Source organism: Podarcis bocagei (assembly GCF_964188305.1).
Source record: "Podarcis bocagei genome assembly, chromosome: 5".
In the NCBI taxonomy this organism is placed as follows: Eukaryota; Metazoa; Chordata; class Lepidosauria; order Squamata; family Lacertidae; genus Podarcis; species Podarcis bocagei.
This window is the reverse complement of record NC_138129.1, coordinates 76199144-76222022: the sequence shown is the minus strand read 5'-3', so window position 1 is coordinate 76222022 and position 22879 is coordinate 76199144. Positions and strand designations below refer to the sequence as shown.

The window sequence follows — 22879 nt, the reverse complement described above, 5'->3', positions numbered from 1 at the left end:
CTGAAGGCTGGAGAGCGAGAGGGGTCGGTGCGCACCTGAAGATAGCCGCCTGAAGCCTTCATAGTGCAGCGCGAGTTCCCTCTGCGCTCCGCAGGCTTCAGGTTCCTTTCGTTGAAGCCAGGAGAGTCTTGCTGCGCTCCACAGGCTTCAGGGATAGCCGCCTGAAGCCTGCGGAGCACAGCGCAAGTTCCTGCTGCGCTCCTCAGGCTTCAGTTTCCTTTCGCTGAAGCCAGGAGAGCAAGACTCTCCTGGCTTCAGCAGAGAGCTGCGCAGCGCCCCTTCAGCCAAGCGGGAGGAGAAATGGAAGGGGCTCCGTTTCTCTTGCCGCTTCACTGAAGGGGCGCTGAGCCGAGAGGGGGAGAATTTTTTTTTCCTTGTTCTCCCTCTCTAAAACACGGTGAGTCCTATGGAGCGAAAAATACAGTAACTCGTTCTGGAGGTCCGTTCTTAACCTGAAGCTGTTCTTAACCTGAAGCACCACTTTAGCTAATGGGGCCTCCCACTGCCACTGGAGCACGATTTCTGTTCTCATCCTGAAGCAAAGTTCTTAACCCGAGGTACTATTTCTGGGTTAGTGGAGTCTATAACCTGAAGCGTATGTAACCTGAAGCGTATGTAACCCGAGGTACCACTGTACTTTGGACTGAGGGCACTTGAAAAGCATCCTCATCTCAGTTGGTTTGTTTTTAGCAATTCCAAGCAGACAGCAAAATAGGATGTTCCTCAAGACCTGGTAGCTAGTAGCTCGTCAACCGTGTTTAGTTTGCCATGCCAGACATTGGTTGTCTTCAAATGCTGCATTCTGAGCATTAGCTCTAGATTCTAAGTTTCAAAAGGCAGGGAAATACAAATATCTTTTAGCAAGCAGTACAAAGAGAAGGTCAGAGAAATGTTGACAGTAAGTTCAATAGACTCAATTTCGACTTCCCTCCAAACCCTAGTTTATGCTAACCTTGGTTAAGCACCCCACACACCATCACTTGAGCTTCTAGGCATATAGCAAGCAGACCGTACTTCTGAGCAACTTGTCCGCTTTTATTTTCTTTCTGTTCAGTACTTGACTTCGTACAATTGCTTGCTTCTCTACGATGCTGCAGCCACTTGAGGTGAAGCGATGGCCCTAACGTCACTTCATGAATCTGAACATAAAGCAGGCCACAAGTAGCGCAAACCGTGGTTTGCAAACTCAATTTCAAATGATAATTTGTTATCCTTGTTTAGTAGCTGCTTACAAGCTGGGGTTTGCAACCTTGCGTCTTTGTACATAATGCCAAACCATGGTTTGCCTTCTGCTTATTATGCATGAAACTCATATCATAGAACGCTTTCAAAGCTGAGCCTCAAGATAGGACCTAACTAAAGAATATGCAAGTTAGTGACCCACTTTATGGTTTTGTTAAACTCACTCGCCTAGGGTGAGCAGTTGGGCAGCATCTCACATGGCACAAGACTGGAATTAGCATGAGCGCCAAGGACAAAGGACAGTAGGTTTTAAAAAACTAATCAGTCTGCACTCTAGTATGTCTGCAGAATTAAACTCACCTTGATTTGGGTTTCTGGCATTTTCTGAATATTATTTTGCAGCCGTTGCCTTCTTTTTAGACACTCAACCTACTTTTCGTGATAGTTTCTTGACCTGTAATACAGAACCATATGGTCTTTCAGGAATAATGTCAGTGATGGGAGACATACGACCAAAGAATGATTTGGGCCATCCTTTCTGTGGTAACTTGAGAGCTGGGGACTGGATGATTGATTACGTGAGCGATCGGCTAATTGCCCGTTCTGGCGCCTGCTCAGAAGTAAGTCAAGCAATGCAAAGAGAGAATATTTCCCTCTCAGATAGATATGTTACATGGTCATTTTTGATAATTCATTTTAATTCATTGCAACAATTTGTTTCCCATGAAATAACAATAGGTTGGCAAGTGGCTGAAAGCAATGTTTGTCTACCTGAAGAGGGTTCCTCGTTATCTCATTCCATGCTACTTTGATGCCATATTAGTTGGCGCATACACGTCGCTGCTTGACTTGGTTTGGAAACAGATGTCTAGGTATGTTTGTCCATACCCAAAAAAATGTGGTTTCATGCAAACACAATTGTATACATGATGAAAAAACACCCCCTAAAACAGCAATTTAACACAAATTTTACTGTTTCACGAGAGTATTAATCCATAAAATGCAGGCAATAATCAATGCACTGTACTATAAAATAAATAAGAAAGATAAAAAAATTAAAATTTATTTCCAAACTCACTGTTTGGAGGGGGCTCAGGGTCCTCTTCCACAATCACAATCAGCTTAGCTCCCGGCATTCGTGGAGGCCTCAGAGAGCTCCTGCGGCTGGAGCCCAGTCGCAGAGCCTCTGTAACCACCATCAGCGGCGTAGCGTGGGTTGTCAGCACCCGGGGCAAGGCAAGTAATTTGCGCCCCCTAACCCCTAACCTGCCGCCGCTGCCAGCTTCTTCTTGCTGCTGCCTGGGCTGGTCTGGTGTGGTTCTCTCCCGCGCTCAGCGCTGCGCTGGGTGGCTGCTGCACTGTCCCTCCCCCAGATAGTCCCTCGCTCTCTTTCCGCACTGCACGCCTGGCACCCACCCCCTCCACAGTGGACGGCGACCCAGCGGCTCGGATCGGATTCGCACAGCCAGCACTGCAGTGAGAGAGAGTGAGTGAGCCAGGTAGGGGCAGAGAGCTGCGAGTGCGAGCGCCCCCCCCCCCAGATGTTGCGCCCGGTGCGGCCGGCACCCCCTGCACCCCCATGCTACGCCACTGGCCACCATGGATGTTGGGGCTTGGCTCCTGGCATTTGTGGAGGCCTCCAAGAGCTCTGCAGGCCCCGCCAATGTCCGGGTTTGCCTCCAGGCAGCAGCAAGGCCTCCGAGAGCTTGGACAACTTACTTCTGGGTTACAATCGTTCGTAACCTGAAAAAACGTAAGTTGAAGCATTCGTAACCCGAGGTACCACTGTAGTCTGTTTCACGTGCTTCTGTCCCTCACATAATGTCTCATTGCTTATCACTCAGTGACTCAGCCAAGGGCGTGAAATGTGTGCCCCCAGTCATTCTTGGAATCCGATTCATAGCAACCCCAGCCAGGATAGCCAATGATCAGGGACACTGGGAGTTGTAGTCCAGCAACTTCTAGAAAGCCACAGTTTTCGCATCCCTGCTTGGATAGTGTAGCATGTCAAATATGGTATTTAATTGTGCACATCGGCACACGAGGAGTGGGCATGGTGAAGCCTTCTGCATCCCTGGGATCATGCCCGGTAGAAGATCATAGAATCACTTGCAGATTTGGGTGGTTGGCAGATATTTGCTAGATCAAAAAAGAAAACCCCAGTCCACAATTCTGGTGCAGATCCAAGCAGTTTTGTCTTGAATAAGAACATTTATGCTCATTTCATGAAATGCAACTGAAATGGGGTTAGCTATTTTTGTATCATGTCAGTTTTGTCAAAATAAAAATGAAGGGCAGTACAACAGAACCATCTGTATGAGTTGTGGTATTGTCCATATACCTTACCTCATACTCTGAATTTTTCAAATACCTTGAAGCCACAGAGGATCCAGAACATTCCATAGATCTCAACAACGCATGCGTTTGAAATCAGCGCTGCTGGTTGCATTGATCTTGGAAGACTGAAAAGAGGGGAATGTTTGTAGGCTTGAGAAATAAATAGTGTTGCTTTAATTGCAGCTTTGTTCAGAATGGATCGACGTTTGTTAAACATCTCTCCTTGGGTTCAGTCCAGATGTGTGGAATAGGGAAGTATCCGTCCTTGCCCCCTCTGTCTCCTGCCATTCAGGATGTTCCTTATAGGCTGAACGACATTACGAAGGAGAGAGAACAGAGCTGTGTTACTTTAGCAGCTGGTAAGTAAAGAAGGAAAGAACATTTTGAATTTGAATGTTTTGAATCCATTCCAGGTCACTGAATTGGGTGCGCTGGTGCTCTGCAGAAGTTTAGGAAGGCCGGGAGACTTTGCGGAGCAAATATGAGCAGCCTTGCTAAAAACTGTATCGATGGGAAAGGTTGTGTGAACCTAGTAACAAATGCTGGGTTCATTCCCCACTGTGTGCCTGTACTTTGCCTGTCTCCCACATAGAAGAAGTGGGTAGCACCTGGAGGCCCTGAACAGGTAGACAAGCACTGTTAACTAGCCAAGACAAGTGTTAACTAGTCATAAAGGTCCATTTCAGTTGACACACTAACACAGTATTTCTCGAGCTTGGGTCCCCAGCTGTTGTTGGACTACAACTCCCATCATCCCTGACCACTGGTCCTGCTAGCTAGGGATGATGAGAGTTGTAGTGCAACAACAGCCAGGGACCTAAGTTTGAGAAACACTGCCAACCTAGGAGCAACATGGGATATTGCATGCTTTTATTTGTGTTGATTGATTAATGGTGGAACAACGGTGATTTAGTCAAGGTGTGTGCGTTATAATACAGGTGGGGAGCTGAGGAGGGATCAACTATAAACAGAAATGAGAGCATGTTTGGAGTACCATTAAGTTCTTAAATACATATATATTTACTGTTTTAGGCTTACCTCATTTTTCATCTGGCATTTTCCGCTGCTGGGGAAGAGATACATTCATTGCGTTGCGAGGTCTGCTGTTAGTTACTGGACGTTACTTGGAAGCAAGGTGAGATCAGGTTCACATGTCCGTAGTGACTAGCTGACGTAGCTGTTGGTATAAGATTATGCCAGTGTAGCCAAGAACTCTTTTTTATTTTATTTTTATTCACTCTCAGGAATCAATTATGTTCTGGTGCTGTAGCTCTTAACATTTTCCTAACTGAAGAAAATATAAACACACATAATTTAAGATTAAAGAACGGGGGAACATTGTGTATGTATCAGTATTCAAGGACTGTTAAATAATGGGATCTATATTGTTCTAAAGAGCTTACAGCTCTCAAAAGTAATTTTGTGTCCCTTGTGTTCCAATTATCTTCATTATTCTAGTCACTGTTTGCACTATTTATCTAGTTTTTTGGAACTACGTGTAAATGTGAATTTGGAAACATGTCCTTTTCTTTTCCCTCCCTCCCCCAATTTCAGGAACATAATTTTAGCGTTTGCTAGTACGCTGAGACATGGACTCATTCCCAACTTGCTTGGCCAGGGCACTCATGCCAGATTCAATTGCCGTGATGCTGTCTGGTGGTGGCTACAGTGCATACAAGACTACTGTAAGGTCGTTCCAAATGGCACTGACATTCTCAAGTGTCCTGTATCCAGAATGTATCCCACAGATGACTCCCCTCCTCTGCCACCAGGTCAAAAGGTAATCTATAATTTGCCCTTCTCTTCAAGTTGTGGCTTGACTCGCTTGCTTGCTTGCTTGCGTGCATGCATGCGTCACGGGCGTACTAGCTCTGGGGACAAATCTTCCCATCATGTACCTCTTCCTCACTCGTGGCACACTATGGCCTTAGACTGATCTGCCAAGGACTCTTCTGCCTCTACTGTTGGAGGCAGGATGTCTCTGGATACCAGTTACTGGAAATCACAAGTTCGGGAGGGGGCTGTTTCTTGTAGCCTCCACATAATCATCTGGTTCTCCATAGTCAACTGGTTGGCCACGGTGAGAACAAGATGCTGGTTTAAATGAGCCTTTGATCTGATCCAGCAGAGATGCTCTTACGTAAACTAATTTTAACCGAGCTGTGACTGTCTCCACAGTTGAAACATAAAACCTTTTTTTAAATATAATTTTGTGATTGTGTAACACAACTTTGGTACTTCTGTTGTGTTGTTTCAGAGGACAAAATGCCAAATAAATCTCTTAAGTACCATAAAGTACTGTGGCTTCATTCTGTTTTTAAGGGTGGATGTACACACAGAGAAATTAAATTGTTATAACAAAAGAAAGAACGCAATGGAAAATTGCGAATATTTTTTATTTTATTTTTGCTCTCCAGCACTATCTGGTGTTGCGTGTTTATAACGCATTCAGAATACTGTTTTTTCACTAGTGTAGCTGAGTCCTAAGTGTCTGGCTTAACTTTTTTTGCTGTTCCCATTTCTTTTCTTCTTGTATATTTGAACCAACCCAAATTCAGGACCAGCCACTGTATGAAGTGATACAAGAAACCATGCAGAGACATATGCAAGGCATACAGTTCCGCGAAAGGAATGCTGGTCCGCAGATAGATCGGAATATGAGAGATGAAGGTAGACTCTGATCCATCAATTTATTTTCTGCACCAGTAAAAATAAAATTCTTCCTTTTTAAACCACCCTAAACGTTACTTTCGAAGTGTATTGTATTTGCTTAGACGATCTGTCCACACACATTACAGGCGCATAAATGTTTAAATGTATCTTTAAGGTCTCTCTTGTTCTGGAAAGAGATATTTCGTTAAATGTTAATTGTACTGCACTAGAAATCTTACTTAGTTTTGGCTGGGGTGCTTCTCGGGTCCTGTGTAAGATTCCTGTCTCTTTCGTCTCTGTAAGTCTTTGCAAAACATCTGATTTTCACCGTTGGTAGGTTTTAATGTGACTGCGGGTGTGGACATGGAAACTGGCTTTGTCTATGGAGGGAACCGTTTTAATTGTGGCACATGGATGGATAAGATGGGAGAGAGTGACAGAGCTCGCAACAAAGGAATTCCAGCCACTCCGAGGTACAGTATAAAGATTTTACAGCATTATTGACATCTTAATGGGTATGGCATAAGTACATAGTGGCTGTTTTTAATTCCTCAATAAAAGTGTGCCAAACAATATTTCTTTGGACCTGCAAAGTTATGAAGAAATGGTGTATAGATTTTCAAAACTGTATTTTCAGACCCTATTAGCTGAAATCAAAATGTGTAAAGTGCCCGTTTTGCTCAGTCACACTAGGTACAATTTAGCTAGTCATTCATCCACAACTTCTGTAAGGGCTTATGCACGCAGAACTTTGAGTGCAGGATTTGTCCTGCTTCTGGATTCCAACCCAGTATGTTTAAGGAACCAAGCTGCTTTTCCAAAACATCAATTAGTAGCATAGTTGTGTTCTTCAGCTTAACACATTTTGCCCTGTGCTATTCATTTAGCCTTGTGGGTTGAATAATTATATTTAGTTATATGTGCAAGCTGTCTCCTACATTTCAAAGGCTGCCTGGTTTGCCCAGCTTTTCCATTTTAATATGCGGACATTTCATGAGGCCGGGTAGGTCAGATCCTGAAGACCCACTTCCAATTCCCTCCATGTATAAGAGATCATCAGCTTTCTGGTGTCTGAACCAACCCTGTCATCAGCAACTTCTGCAACAATATTAAGCTGCAACAATATTAATCCATGACTGTTCAGATCAGGCCTGCACATTGAAGGGAACCTCGGAAGTTGCCTTAGTCTGATACAATAAGGCATTGTGGCCGGTCCCTCTGTAGTCTAGTATTGTGTATTCTGTATTCTGACTGCCAGTGGCTCTCTGGTGTCACCGGCAAAAGTCTTTGGATCATTTTAACAAAAGATGCGGGGACTGAACCCCAGACCTTTGAGCATGCAAAGCCTGCTGTCCTACTTGGCTAGCTGTCCGGCACCCTGAGAGAATTCTGCTTGCTTGTAACCTTTTCCCATCGTAGTGGCAATAGCTGAAATATGCCCAAGCCCATCAGAATTGCAAGGAGGGTTAGGAGAATGTCTGCGTCACAAATTAGGCATTTCTCCTCTTTTTCTCCTGGATTTGTGTGTTGAAATCGGTTCCCAGTGTTTCCCAAACTTGAGTCTCCAAGTTTGTTTTCAGACAATAGTTCCCACCATCCCTGACCACTGCTCTTGCTAGCTAGGGATGATGGGAGTTGTAGTCCAAAAGCAGCGGGAGACCCGAGTTTGGGAAGCCCTGTCCTAGCCCTTTGCAGCCAGCCATGCTGCACAGCTCATCCGCTGGTACAAATTGCTGGGAGGGCGAAGGCCTTGTGTGCTGCTGTTGGACAGTTCAATGAGGTGGAAATGAGGTGGGGGAGACAGAAAGCAAAAATAGGAGGCAGAAGAAAGGGGGGTCACTGGGAGGTCATGGGTACAGATGTTTAGAGGCACAAAAAAGAGTAGCAAGCTCTGTGGGGAAGAGTGCATACCTTGGGGAAAAACAAGGGGTTAGTAGAGAATGAAGGAAAAGAGATGTCAAGTTAAAATGGTAACAAAAATACTGGATGCAGCCCCAATTAAAACCTACAAAAGTGGTTCTTGGAGTGATCTGAGTTGTATTCTTGGTTTAGACTCTGAATACATACTGATAGAAGGAATCCTAGAGCAGTGTCATTTATAATCTTGCTTTGTAAATCTTGAAACCTATATCTCTCGTACTTTTAGAGATGGTTCCGCTGTGGAGATAGTTGGTTTATGCAAATCAACAGTTCGCTGGTTACTGGAGTTGTCCAAGAATAATATATTTCCTTATTCTGGAGTTACTGTCAAAAGACATGGTAGGTAGTCTCATCTGCAATGGGAACAGAGAAAATTCAAACCATTTCACATGCATTATTTAGTTACAGTATTTACAACAACTCTGCAAGGTCAGTCAGTATTTTTACTTCAAAATCATAATTATTATTAACTGTGCTGCACCCAAGGATAATGTTCGGAGTGCGAAGCAATATTTTTGACAGTGGTTTTCAAACTTTCAAGCCTCAGGAATCTTGTTGACTACCAGTGAACACCAAGCCATAGTACAGTGGTACCTCGGGTTACAGACGCTTCAGGTTACAGACTCCGCTAACCCAGAAATATTACCTTGGGTTAAGAACTTTGCTTCAGGATGAGAACAGAAATCATTCTCTGGCGGCATGGCAGCAGCAGGAGGCCCCATTAGCTAAAGTGGTGCTTCAGGTTAAGAACAGTTTCAGGTTAAGAACGGATCTCTGGAATGAATTAAGTTCTTAACCCGAGGTACCACTGTACTTATATATAGTATATTTCAGGTTCACATTTGTCTTTGAAATTAAACCAGCACAGGTCTTTATATATATTTTTTCTGTTGGCACTGAAGCATTATCAAAATCAGTCTTTCACATTACATTGTTTTCCAGGGAAAGAAGAGACCATAACGTATGATCAGTGGAACAGAAAAATCCTGGCACACTTTGAAAAGCTGTTCTTTGTCTCTGAGAATCCAGCAGATCCCAATGAGAAACACCCAACTCTGGTTCACAAGCGAGGCATCTATAAGGACAGCTATGGAGCTTCAAGTCCTTGGTGTGATTATCAACTAAGGCCAAATTTCCCTATAGCAATGGTTGTGGTATGTATTGTGTAAACGTACTTTTCAAACCATATAACTATTTTCGCTTCTTTTTTTAAACTCAACTTCTATTACATAATTTAGGCTGCAGTCCTAACTCTACTTACCTAAGAGAAAGTTAATAATAATAATAATAATAATAATAATAATAGTAGTAATAATAATAATAATAATAATAATTTATTATTTATACCCCGCCCATCTGGCTGGGCTTCCCCAGCCACTCTGGGCAGCTTCCAAAAAAATATTAAAATACAGCAATACATCAAACACTAAAAGCTTCCCTAAACAGGGCTGCCTTCAGATGTCTTCTAAAAGTCTGGTAGTTGTTGTTCTCTTTGACATCTGGTGGGAGGGCGTTCCACAGGGAGGGCACCACTACCGAGAAGGCCCTCTGCCTGGTTCCCTGTAACTTGGTTTCTCACAATGAGGGAACCACCAGAAGGCCCTTGGCGCTGGACCTCAGTGTCCAGGTAGAACGATGGGGGTGGAGATGCTCCTTCAGATATACTGGACCCAAGGCTGTTTAGGGCTTTAAAGGTCAGCACCAACACTTTGAATTGTGCTCGGAAACGCACTGGGAGCCAGTGTATCAAGACCGGTGTTATATGGTCTCGGCGGCCCCTCCCAGTCACCAGTCTAGCTGCCGCATTCTGGATTAGTTGTAGTTTCTGGGTCACCTTTAAAGGTAGCCCCACATAGAGCGCATTGCAATAGTCCAAGCGAGAGATAACCAGAGCATGCACCACTCTGGCGAGGCAGTCCACAGGCAGATAGGGTCTCAGCCTATGTACCAGATGGAGCTGATAAACAGCTGCCCTGGACACAGATTTGACCTGCGCCTCCATGGACAGCTGTGAGTCCAAAATGACTCCCAGGCTGCGCACCTGGTCCTTCAGGGGCACAGTTACCCCATTCAGGACCAGGGAATCCTCCACACCTGCCCGCCTCCTGTCCCCCCAAAACAGTACTTCTGTTTTGTCCGGATTCAATCTCAATCTGTTAGCCGCCATCCATCCTCCAATCGCCTTCAGACACTCACATAGGACACTCACATTAAATTCATTAATTTCTATTAAATTCAATAGGACATGCCTCTGAGTAGACATGTTTAGGACTGTGCTTGTAGTTTAGCTTTTCTTCACTGGCGCTTTATAATCTATGATGAGCGAAATATGATTTGGGGGAGGAATCCCACTGAACATTACTTCTGAAATAACCTCTCCAAAATCTGATGGGTCCGTTAACTCGTTATCATTAGCATGAGCATTTTGCAGGAAGGGCTCTTGATTCCTCTGCTACTGGAGGAAGAAATGAGAAAGTCTTAGGACCCTGATCCACAATTCTGCTGTGTCATGCAGTAGCGTCGGATACTGTGCTATGTTGATCCCATCCCCTTTAGCCAACAAATTCCTATGAATCACTGTATGGAGTTGGAAGGGATCCCAACGATCATCGAGTCCAACCCCCAACCCAAAAATGCATATACAGTGGTACCCCGCAAGACGAACGCCTCGCGAGACGAAAAACTCGCAAAACGAAAGATTTTTTCGTTTTCGAGTTGCCTCGCAAGACGAATTTCCCTATGGGCTTGCTTCGCAAAACGAAGCTTGCCCCGCAAGCTCCGGGGACAGCGGGTCTTCCCGCTGTCCCCGGACCTCTTTTGAAGCAAGGGGTGGCGGGGAGAAGCGATCTTCTCCCCGCAGCCCCAGGTCCAGGGACAGCGGGAAGCGCTTCCCGCTGTCCCCGGACCTCTTTTGAAGCAAGGGGCGGCGGGGAGAAGCCTGCCCCCGCCGCCCGGCTTCGGAACAATGCTCCGAAGCCGGGCGGCGGGGCGGGAACACCTTCTGAAGGCAGGCGGGGGGCGAAAGTCTTTGCTCCCCCCTGCCTGCCTGTCCCGGAGGGCTTTTGAAGGCAGGCGGGGGGGAGCAAAGACTTTCGCCCCCCGCCCGCCTTCAGAAGAGGTCCAGGACCTCTTCTGAAGGCTGGCGGGGGGCAAAAGTCTTTGTCCCCCCTGCCTGCCTTCCCAGGGGCTTTTAAAGTCCTCCGCTGTCCCGGGGCGATTTTAAAATGCCGCCCGCCAGCATTTTAAGATCGCCCGGACAGCGGAGAAGTCCTCCGCTGTCCCGGGGTTTTTTAAAATGCTGGGGGTGGGAAGAAAAGCCCTTGTTCCCCCCCCCCCAGCCTTCAGAAGAGGTCCGGGGACAGACTGTCCCCAGACCTGGTCTGAAGGCGGTTTCCCTAGGAACGCATTAATTGATTTTCAATGCATTCCTATGGGAAACCGTGCATCGCAAGACGAAAAACTCGCAAGACAAAGAGACTTGCGGAACGAATTAATTTCGTCTTGCGAGGCACCACTGTATTAGTGCAACTGTATATTAGTGCACAGAAACAAATGCATATACTGCTAAAAACCAAGATGCATTATATTAGGGAAAATGCATATGGGTCTCCATGCTGACTTTTTTAAAAGATGACAACGACGATAATGATTATAATAATAATAACTTGTACCCCTCCCATGGCTGGTATGCGGGTGTCGCTGTGGGTTAAACCACAGAGCCTAGGACTTGCCAATCAGAAGGTTGGCAGTTCGAATCCCCGCAACGAGGTGAGCTCCCGTTGCTCGGTCCCTGCTCCTGCCAACCTAGCAGTTCGAAAGCATGTCAAAGTGCAAGTAAATAAATAGGTACCACTCCAGCAGGAAGGTAAACGGTGTTTCTGTACACTGCTCTGGATCACCAGAAGCGGCTTAGTCATGCTGGCCACATGACCCAGAAGCTGTATGCCGGCTCCCTCGGCCAATAAAGCGAGATGAGCGCAGCAACCCCAGAGTCGGCCACGACTGGACCTAATGGTCAGGGGTCCCTTTACCTTTACCCCTCCCATCTGACTGGGTTGCCCCAGCCACTCTGGGCAGCTTCCAACATAATAACACAGCAAAACATGCTCTGGGTGGGCGCATAATCTATTTGCAAACTGGTGTGAAAATTGCCTGAACTGTGATCAGCTGTGAACTTAAGATTGGGAAAATGAGAAATGAAGAGAAGGCCAAGTTCTCAGATTCGTCCATCCTTTAGTGAGGTCTAGACTCAGCAGAGTTCATCTGCCATAGAACAATCACAAATGCCCACAAACCCCGCAGAGAACAGCTGCTAGCCTGTGATGTTCAGTTCCCCATTGGTGAGGTGCTTTGAAATATTCCCTCCAGTCCCTGCAATTCTGGTGGTTTTCACATCAACTGGGTTCCAAAGTCTCTGGGCTCAAGTTTCCCTGGGCTCTGCTTCCTTCCCTGGCTCTGGGGAGTCAAGAGGAAAAGACAACACTGGCAACTCGGAATATTTGCGAATTGTGCTCTATTAAAAATTAGGCTATTTAAACACTGGTTTTACATTGAGATTTTAGGTTGCATTGTGGATATACAGGAGGGGGTAAAATATGTGTGAAAACCAGGATGAGGCTTGTTCATTTAAATTTCCAGGGTTTTGCTATTGGTTTTTAAGTGGGTTTTTCCCCTTGGTTTTTTTGTCAAGGCACCTGAATTGTTCTCACCTGAGCGAGCGTGGAAAGCACTTGAAATGGTAGAGGAGAAGCTACTAGGTCCACTTGGCATGAAAACTTTGGACCCAGAGTAAGTGCGATAGAAGGCTGATTAGATCTTGCTCAGAATTAGGAGCTAAATTCTGTGCAAGGCAAACACCGAAGTCTCCGTCTCCAGGGCTTCTTCATTAACAGAAAAATGGACTTCTCTTCCATCAAATATAAGATTCCTTGACAGAGAAACTTTGTTCAAAAACTCCCAGTGGGTAGCATCTATCTTTCCAATATTTCCCATCTCAATCCAGCTAATATGATTTCCCCTGTGCTTTAATGCAACCACATTTTGAATACATTTGCCAGGGGGGAAAAGTTAACTTTGAACATGTAACTAAAATGGTGCCATGCTCCATGGCTTAAATAAGTTTGTGTCCCCATCAGTGTGAAAATAAATCTTTTGGAAGAAAAAATTAAATAACCATGCCATTTTAAAAGCAGTTTGGAAGACCATGCTTCCCTGAAGAGGGAATTACGCAACTTGTTGCCACCTCTGAAAATATACGTGCAGAATTGATCTGTGTAATGTTGCTTACAAATAGCGGGGGGGGGGGGGTTAGACGGGGGAGGAGATGTTGGAAAAGTTTTGATTAGAATTCTTTTGAATTGAGATCTATTCTCCCTAAACAATTCTGTATCTTTTCATGCATCTTTCTATAAATGTATTTATTTGCCCTTTGTGATTTTTTTTTCTACAGTGATATGGTTTACTGTGGTGTCTACGACAATGCCTTAGACAATGATAACTACAATGTGGCAAGAGGATTTAATTATCACCAAGGACCTGTAAGTTTTGTGCTTCAGCACTTTCCCCCCCCCCCAACAGATTTTGGTTGCCAAAAATGTGTGTCCTTAATTCTGCTTCTCTTGCCTTTTTTATTTTATTTTAAGGAATGGCTGTGGCCAATTGGATATTTTCTTCGTGCCAAGTTGTACTTCTCCAAGTTAATTGGTCCAGAGATCTATGCGAAGACTGTCTATTTGATTAAGAACGCTCTTTCTCGCCATTACGTCCATCTTGAGAGGTAGCTTTTCATTTAAGCAGCTTGAAGTATCGCTGTTTGTTTTGATATTTCTTCCAAAATAATATGGCTCTCTCATCTTGAATACTTACATACACACTGCAGCCAAAAAGGGGGGGGAGAGGGATAATGAAGGAAATTCTTTGCAGAAGAATTGCAGAGGATGTGATGGCTGTTTTTATGAGACCTATAAAATGGAACCAGGGCTTTTAGCTAGTACCAGTGTTTCCCAAACGTGGGTATCCAGCTGTTTTTGGACTACAACTCCCATCATCCCTGGCTAGCAGGACCAGTGGTCAGGAATGATGGGAATTGTAGTCCAGAAACAGCTGAAGAGACCCAAATTTGGGAAACCTGAGCTGTACATTTTAGACAAGAGTGAGACCGCAAGTGTATCACGAGCCATTATTAATTTGTTGTGATACTTTCATGCCTCAACCCTAAAGCCTTTTAAATTGGAGAGATCTACTGGCCTAGTCCCATCAGCCGTAACCTGTATACAGAAGTAGGAAATCACTTGTGAATCATTGCATACAAGACATACCTTTCTGTGTGTAGGGATGGGGATGGAGAGTAGAATGCCCACATCAGGCAAGTACCGTATTTTTTGCTGTATAAGACTCACTTTTTCCCTCCTAAAAAGTAAGGGGGAATGTGTGTGTGCGTCTTATGGAGCGGATGCAGGCTGCGCAGCTATCCCAGAAGCCAGAACAGCAAGAGGGATCGCTGCTTTCACTGCGCAGTGATCCCTCTTGCTGTTCTGGCTTCTGAGAATCAGAATATTTTTTTTCTTGTTTTCCTCCTCCAAAAACTAGGTGCGTCTTGTGGTCTGGTGCGTCTTATAGAGCGAAAAATATGGTGCTTTGCTTGCTTATCATGGTTGCCTGGGAAACTGCAATAACAGATTATCCTTGCAATAGGTTGGAAAGTCAGTTCTTGGTTGGGGAAAGATGTTAAAGTTTGTGGGTTGTAAATCCTTTGACCCACTGAGTCTGCTGCAATGGCCCTGAAATAAATTTTATTTATTGCCACTCCGACAAACTTCAATGGCGCCCACACGCTGCCACTCGCGCTGCCACTCTTCTCAGTTGCCGGATAATAGCAGAGTTCACACGCAGCGTAAAATGGCTTTGTCTGTGTCTGCGTGGTGTCTTCAGTAACTCAGCTCGACACCAGTGCTTCTACTTTAACACTCTTTATTTAGAAGCATAACAAACAGAAAAGAAAACTTACAGAATCTAGCTGCATGTTCGCAACTTTCTGTCTCTAACAAAAACGAAACTACCTTGCTCACATTCTCAGACAGACTGCTCTCTGCAGCCCCCAGAGAGCATAAAGGTAAAGGGTAAAGGGACCCCTGACCATTAGGTCCAGTCGTGGCCGACTCTGGGGTTGTGGCGCTCATCTCGCTTTATTGGCCGAGGGAGCCTGCATACAGCTTCCGGGTCATGTGGCCAGCATGACTGAGCCACTTCTGGTGAACCAGAGCAGCACACGGAAACGCCGTTTACCTTCCCGCCGGAGCGGTATCTATTTATCTACTTGCACTTTGACGTGCTTTTGAACTGCTAGGTTGGCAGGAGCAGGGACCGAGCAACGGGAGCTCACCCCGTCATGGGGATTCGAACCGCCAACCTTCTGATCGGCAAGTCCTAGGCTCTGTAGTTTAACCCACAGCGCCACCCACGTCCCCAGAGAGCATAGATCAAAGGAAAATGCCCAGGTCATGTGGGCAATGCACCCAGTGAATAAGAACACTTCCTGGAGTGTTAACTCTTAACTGTCCAGAACCATAACAAAAGAGAGAGAAAATGCAAGGAAGGGGGCAGGACTTGGTCTGGGTGCTCTGTCTTCCAAAAAGTTTTTGGTTGCATGCAGGAATCCATCATGATCTCAGTGTTCTTAGTAGTGGCCAACCCCCGTCTTATCAGATGGGCACCGTGAGACACTAATGTTTTCCTTCCCCAGTCTTTGTTGTGTAGATTGTCACTGCAGTAACATGCACACACTGTTCTCTGGGTCAAGGTTTATGCTTTTTGGAAACCAGCAGGATTGTTTTGCTTGGTCCTTGTGTACTGAATAACACAGGCTATTTCACTGAAGTACCAAGACAATGAATGTAAATGCAAGCCCCAGTAAAGGGGAAATTGGGCAACAATGGAATGTATACACAAAGTCATCTTAATAATTTTCTCTCTGTGTCCAGTGATTGAGTATAATTGATAGCATTGTTTTGTCATTAATATAGAGTAGAGCAATTTCAGTCCTCGACTATTATTTTGCATCAGCCTGATTCTCTATTTTAGAGAATCTTATTTTGATTTATGTGGAAATCGTTCCATTTGATTGTGTACTTGGGATGCTTTATTTATTTTTTATGACTATTTGTTATATTTGTAATTATATGAGTTTTTTCATGTTGTATGCTGCCTTGAGCATGGTTTGAACTATGGAAAGGCGGCATACAAATAAAATTATATTTGTATGTAAGAGGCTAGGAGTGAAATTGCTAGTTTTAAGAGTGCCCCTGAGGAAGAACTCATTTCAAAAGGTAGTGCTTTTTTCGGGGGGGGGCACAGGGGTACGCATACCCCTAAACATTTTGTGAACCTTTGTACTTTTGTCCCTTTACTGTATTTATTTTCCCCGATTTGAACTATAAAATGGTGATTTTCTTGAGTCAAAATGAGAGTACCTCTAAACATTTTTTTAAGAAAAAAAAGCAATGCTGAAAGGCATTGGGCTTAGTAAAGTTTTGTCATCTAAATCTGCAATTCTCCTTCATCTTTTCCACAGCTGGGAGCTTCCCACTTTTTCTAATGTACATTAGACTTTTTTAAAAAGGGGGGGGGATTTGAAATCAGAGCAGTTTGCCAAATAGTTATAATTCCTGGTCTATACTCTTTCACACACACCCATGTGTGCTGTCCTTTATGTGAGATGGGTTGCTTTAATATATTAAAATACTCAGTAATTCCAGTAGTGATGCATTAACTTTTGGCTTGTTTGTTTTGGCAGATCACCTTGGAAAGGTCTTCCAGAACTGACTAACGAAAATGGTCAATACTGCCCTTTCAGCTGTGAAACACAGGCCTGGTCCATTGCTGTGATCCTTGAGGTTCTCTATGACTTGTAAACGTGTTTGCCTGCCTTGATGAAACTGCTAGCTTTGTCACGAATGCCGTAACCATGCATATCCTGCTTTAGTAGTGGACTGTGCCTGCACTGGCAAGACACTTGTTAGGAGCATATGATGCCCATCCTTTGAGAATCACACCATGGTATTTGTTTTGATTGCGAGGACTAGGATCAGAAAAACTTAAAAGAACCATCACTTGAGAATATAGTCAGATATGTTTAGATTAAAAGTATTACACATTCTACAGTAACAGGTTTCAAACTCGGTATCTCTCTTTTCCTCAAGGTGACAAGCTAATCAAATGTTGATGTGTTATGTGCATACCTATAACATTCAACCAAAGCTGGTTTCAAGTGGTGAATCGGTGCTCTGGATATAGCTTGCAGAGTCACCTTGAAGGGAGCTGGTTACCTCCTATGGCAGGCATAGGCAAACTCGCCCTCCAGATGTTTTGGGACTACAATTCCCATCATCCCCGACCACTGGTCCTGTTAGCTAGGGATCATGGGAGTTGTAGTCCCAAAACATCTGGAGGGCCGAGTTTGCCTATGCCTGTCCTATGATAAGTGTTGGTTTTCCTCAGTCAGCTAATCAAGTAAAAGTCGCAACACTGATTCCTGCTTTGCACCATGGAGCCATCATGTTAAGTAGCTGCATATCAGTTTTTAAATCTCGTGTTGCAGAGGCTTCCTCCATGTGACAGGCTGCTTATCTAAAGCAACTTGCTACAACCATAGGGAAAAAATATCTTCTTTCACCCAAAATGCATTTGATCTGGATCTCAGTAGCCTGCATTCAGCTGTGCCATTATATCAGTGCAATTAATTAATCAGCGAGAGACAGATTAGGCAAGGATGTCCCCTTCTGTTGCAAAAAAAAAAAGGAAATGGCTTAAAATTTACTGTGGTGACAATTAAATTTCACTGCCTGTTTCTTTAATTTGTGCCTGTACTAGTAATACTTTATTGATTTCAGTGCTTTTTTTATCACTTACCCCCAAAGCAAAAGCATAGTAGTTAGAGGTTTATCAGAGAACATGCTGATCATAGAGGCAGCTTACTTGTATTCTCTGTTTTTAGGAACAGAGAATATACAGTGCAGACAAACAGGTTGGAGAATATACTATGCTGCAGCTATATTGTGATACGTATCACTTTCTAAAAGCACAATATAGTTAATTTGTCTATATAGGCACTTTAATACTAAGAATAATTTAAGAAATCTGAATGGTTGATACTTAGACTATGGCTTCCATTTGATCATAATTATGTCACTGAATTTCACCTAATATTTTTTGGTAGGATTTTTTTCATCAATAAACAAAAGTTTATATTGTTTTGACATTTCTAATCATTTACAATTATAGTAATGGGTGGTTAATTAAAATATTATGTATCTGATTATTATTATTATTATTAAGACTCTTATCAAAAGGACTTTGAGTTAGCCTGGTATATATTTCCTCAATCTGTTGGGAAAATTTCCTAGCCTTAACATATCTCTTGGCATTTAAAATAAATTTCATTAAAACAATTAAAGCTGCAATCCTATATTCATTTGCCCGGGAATCAATCCCTTTAAACTCAACGAGGCCAAACTCTGAGTGGACTGCACTGTTTCGTTGCTGGAAAACAAGCTACTGAACCCAGAATCCATTTCCTTTGAAATTAGAGCCAATTAATATGACCAATTTGTGATAAGTGTTACTGAAATTGCTACCTTGAAGAAATTTATGGATATTACATCTGCCCTTGTAATAGCTCCACCTAGATTACCTTTCAGCAGGCAATGAATCAATAATACTGACAGTTGTTAGAGACTCTCAGGCAATTAATATTGTCAGAAAAGCGAATTACTGTCATAGCAACATATTTCCATGTTGTGCTATTTAGTATTGAAATCCCTTGGTGCTTGGAGTCAAACTTTATATGAAAATGGCAGCTCTCTTGCATTTTTGCTTCCAGAACGCCACTATCAGGTGCAATTCAGTCACATACTTGCAAATTCACATTGCACAAGTGGTTTTGGCGCTTTTGCACAGCAAACCTTTCCCCCACCCCACCCCAAAAATATGGCTTATTGCAATAAGGAAAGGGATGGGGAAATGCGCTGAAAGATATAGGATAACAGCTGCTTGATGCTACATCATATAACCTCACAAATCGTTAGACATTGTATAACCTCCATGCAGATTGTGTGCAAACAGATCTGGATGAATGCTCAAAAGCAGGTTATCTGGAAGTGACCTGTATTGAGCCCTGTGCTGTCCTGACTGCATGGGAAGGTGGGTGTCTGATTTTTAATAGCAAAAGGTTTGTTCACAGCTTAAAATTCAGTTTGCCAAATTGCATTTGTTACTAAATAGATTTGCACATGGTTTGGGCATTTCACAACATTGAACAGGAAGAGTGAGTTGTCAGTGTTTTCTGTTCTGTTGAAGTTTTTCTTAAGTTGCACTGCCCTGTCTGAAAACAACAGACATTTTCATGTTAATATATTTCTTATTTTGCAGTGGTGTTAAAATGCTTAAATACATTTCCGTTTTTCACCTGTACAAATAAATAGCATACCTTAAGATTTTTGAATTATGCTAACTGTTACCAAAAAAATTAATGTTTTTAATGTCAATTGAAATGCCTTAATTGCGGGGGTGGGAACTAAGCATTATTTTACCAACAGTGCTGTTGACCTAAATTTCACTGTCCAAACTTGGTTGGGAAGAAAGGACACTTTTGTACGAAAATCTCCATTCTGCTATTTAGCCAGTGAACTCAGGCATTCATGATCTTTGTTTCTGTCAAGATGGAGAATAGAAAAATCTGTGGAACTCATAGTTAGTATGTGCTTGGAGAACAATATTTAATAAAGATAGAGAGACTTAACAATTAGGAGATACTAGTATCTTATACTACTGTGCATCTTAAAGCAGTATGCAGGTAACTCGTAACCTATGCAAGGATTTGGCCGTTGGGTTCCACACATAAGTGCAAAAAGACGTAAAGCCAGGAACCCCCGGGACTGACCCCCCCCCCCAAGTTGGAGGGCTTGCTTGGTTTTGGGGAAAGGCTGGAAGGGCTCTAGGACCTTACCAGAGCCCTCGTTCCACCTTCCCAAAAGCTGGGTAAGCCTGCAGTTGTAGCTTTGATGGGAAGGTAGGAAATAAGCAAATGGAGAATGGATTTCTTCTGCTCTCCATTTCCCACCCACAAATGCAAAGCTACAATCGTGTAAGTAAAATAAGCCTGTGAGTTACCTGTACACAATGCAAGTATAAAATACCACTGAAGTTTACAGCTTGTTCTAGCAGACATTGCAAAGCCAACAGGTTGATGCCAACAACATATGATTAACAATACTCTCTGTAGGTAGACCGAAAAGGTAACTGCATATCTTCCACAGTCTTATCTTCTGCCATGTATCCTAGCAATCAGTGTTTCGTTCTCTTTCAAACAATAGAGCAAAAGCCATCTGGGTATCTCATCTGTACATGTTGCTGCTGCTGCTTAACTGAAATAGCGATGTAATTTTCATTTCAGAAGGTACTTACCAAACCTGAAAAACAATTTAAAAGGGAATCATAGTTAATGCTGCATGTCATATGATGAGAAGTGCAATTGTTGCACACGTGAGTCCTGTGTGTCTTGTCCAGTACAGTTATTTTTGTTACATGGACGATTATTTTCTGCAGTTATGTGAGTGACATACAATAAAAGTCTAAGAAAGTTGCGTGTCCCTTCATTTATTAAAATATAATCATAACCGGTGATCCTAGCAAGGGATCATAGTGGTCCAGTGAGAGTTGGAACCTTTTATTAGAAAACAAGAGCCAAATTTGGCATCTCTGGCCAACTGGTGTTCAAAAGAAAATGATGTTTCTGGGCAGGTCAAAAAGGAACTTGATGCTGGAGTGCCTTTTGCCTGTAGTCATTCCAGGAGTTTGCCCTGAACTCATTTTGCAGGAGTCAGGATGATGAGTGGTAAGTGTACACCGTCTCAAATCATGTATTTAGATGATGACCTTGGTTGGCAAGAATAAACTACTTTCAAGAGAAAGCCTAAGCACCATGAGTTTAATAGGGCTTGCACTTTAGTAAGCACCTGAAATCCTGGAAAGTCACTGCCTGTCAGTGTAGACAATACTGGGATAATGAACCAATGGTCTGACTCAGTCTAAGGCAGATTCCTTATAGCAGAAACTAAGGGCCAGGGGCAGCTCACCCATGAGGCAAGGTGAGGCAACTGCCTCAGGCGGCAGAATCCACAGGAGCAGCAGATCTGGCCTCTGAGAAAGTCCTCGCCCACTGCTGCTGCAATAACGATGACTGTGGTACACTCCTTCGAGGCCAGATCTGCCACGTCACCCCCCAATGCCACCTCTACAGTGGCCTCGCAACAAATAGGAAGCGCTGCTGGTCTCCCACCCCTAGAGAGGAAATGGCAGGGGCTGCCCTCATGGAGCTTCATGATAAAGAATCTTCATGGGATGGGGGTAGGTCAAGGTTTTGAGAATGGTATAGCCGCAATATACTCTGAACAAAAAGCTAAATTGATTGTAAATAATGTAGTGACGGAGGAACTTAAGATAGAAAAAGGAACACGACAGGGGTGTCCAATTTCCCCATTACTTTTTATCTCAGTTCTGGAGGTGTTGCTGAATATGATAAGGGAAGACCAGCAGGTTAAGGGAGTGCAGGTCGGAGCTAAACATTACAAGCTAAGAGCGTTTGCAGATGACCTAGTATTGACTTTGCAAGAGCCAAACACTAGTTCGAAAAAGGTTTTAGAAATAATACAACAGTTTGGCCAGGTAGCTGGATTTAAGCTGAATAAACAAAAAACCAAAGTCTTAGGAAAAAATTTAACAGAGGCAGAAAAGGAGAAGTTTCAAGAGGAGACAGGGTTGACACTGGTTAAGAAGGTGAAATATCTAGGGGTCTATTTGACATCTAAAAATGTGAATTTGTACAAAGACAACTACGAAAAATGTTGGTCGGAAATTAAAAAAGATCTAGAAATATGGTCAAACTTGAAATTGTCAATGTTAGGCCGAATTGCTGTGATCAAAATGAATGTATTGCCTAGAATGTTATTTTTGTTCCAGACCCTGCAGATCCTGGATAAGATGGAATGTTTTAAGAGGTGGCAGAAAGATATCTCGAAATTTGTCTGGCAGGGCAAAAAGCCCAGAATTAAATTTAAAATATTGACAGATGCTAAAGAAAGAGGGGGTTTTGCCCTGCCGGACTTGAAATTGTACTATGAGGCAGCAGCATTTTGCTGGCTGAAAGAATGGATGCTCCTCGAAAATACAGACATCTTAGATCTGGAAGGTTTTAACAATGCTTTTGGTTGGCATGCATATCTATGGTATGACAAAGTTAATAGTGTCTTTAAGAATCACATTGTTAGAAAAGCACTGTTTAATGTTTGGAGAAGATATAAAGATCTGTTGGAAAACAAAACCCCTAGATGGGTCTCACCAGTGGAGGCCAAGGCAGTGAAGAAACTCAATATGGAGGTCGGATGGCCGAAGTATTGGGAAATTTTGGAACAGGATGGAGATAAGTTGAAATTGCAAAGTTATGAGAAACTGAAGCATAAGGTACAAAATTGGTTTCAATATCATCAAATAGTGGAATTTTTCAAACAGGACAGGAAAATTGGCTTCCAGATGGAAAAATCAAAACTAGAAACTGAATTGTTAGAACCTAGTACTAAGAATTTATCTAGAATGTATAACTTGTTGCTGAAATGGAATACACAGGAGGAAACAGTCAAATCAGCCATGATTAAGTGGGCACAGGATGTTGGTCATAACATTATGTCAGATGACTGGGAATGGTTATGGAACACCGGTATCAAATTTACGGCATGTA

General features: G+C 43.4%; 1 protein-coding gene across 4 annotated transcripts in view; it reads left to right on the top strand.

The window, feature by feature from the left end:
• Positions 1 to 20729, top strand: part of AGL (amylo-alpha-1,6-glucosidase and 4-alpha-glucanotransferase) — a 50618-nt gene extending 29889 nt beyond the window's left edge. For all 4 annotated transcript variants that reach the window (XM_081193941.1, XM_081193938.1, XM_081193940.1 and 1 more), the window contains exons 22-34: positions 1666 to 1802; positions 1921 to 2054; positions 3703 to 3878; positions 4552 to 4654; positions 5074 to 5299; positions 6078 to 6189; positions 6509 to 6644; positions 8318 to 8430; positions 9034 to 9245; positions 12782 to 12879; positions 13541 to 13628; positions 13734 to 13867; positions 16883 to 20729. In XM_081193941.1, the coding sequence (XP_081050067.1) occupies positions 1666 to 1802; positions 1921 to 2054; positions 3703 to 3878; positions 4552 to 4654; positions 5074 to 5299; positions 6078 to 6189; positions 6509 to 6644; positions 8318 to 8430; positions 9034 to 9245; positions 12782 to 12879; positions 13541 to 13628; positions 13734 to 13867; positions 16883 to 17000 (1787 nt within the window). In that variant the 3' untranslated portion in view covers positions 17001 to 20729. The remainder of the gene's footprint in view (positions 1 to 1665; positions 1803 to 1920; positions 2055 to 3702; positions 3879 to 4551; positions 4655 to 5073; positions 5300 to 6077; positions 6190 to 6508; positions 6645 to 8317; positions 8431 to 9033; positions 9246 to 12781; positions 12880 to 13540; positions 13629 to 13733; positions 13868 to 16882) is intronic.
• The last annotated feature ends 2150 nt before the right edge of the window (positions 20730 to 22879 follow it).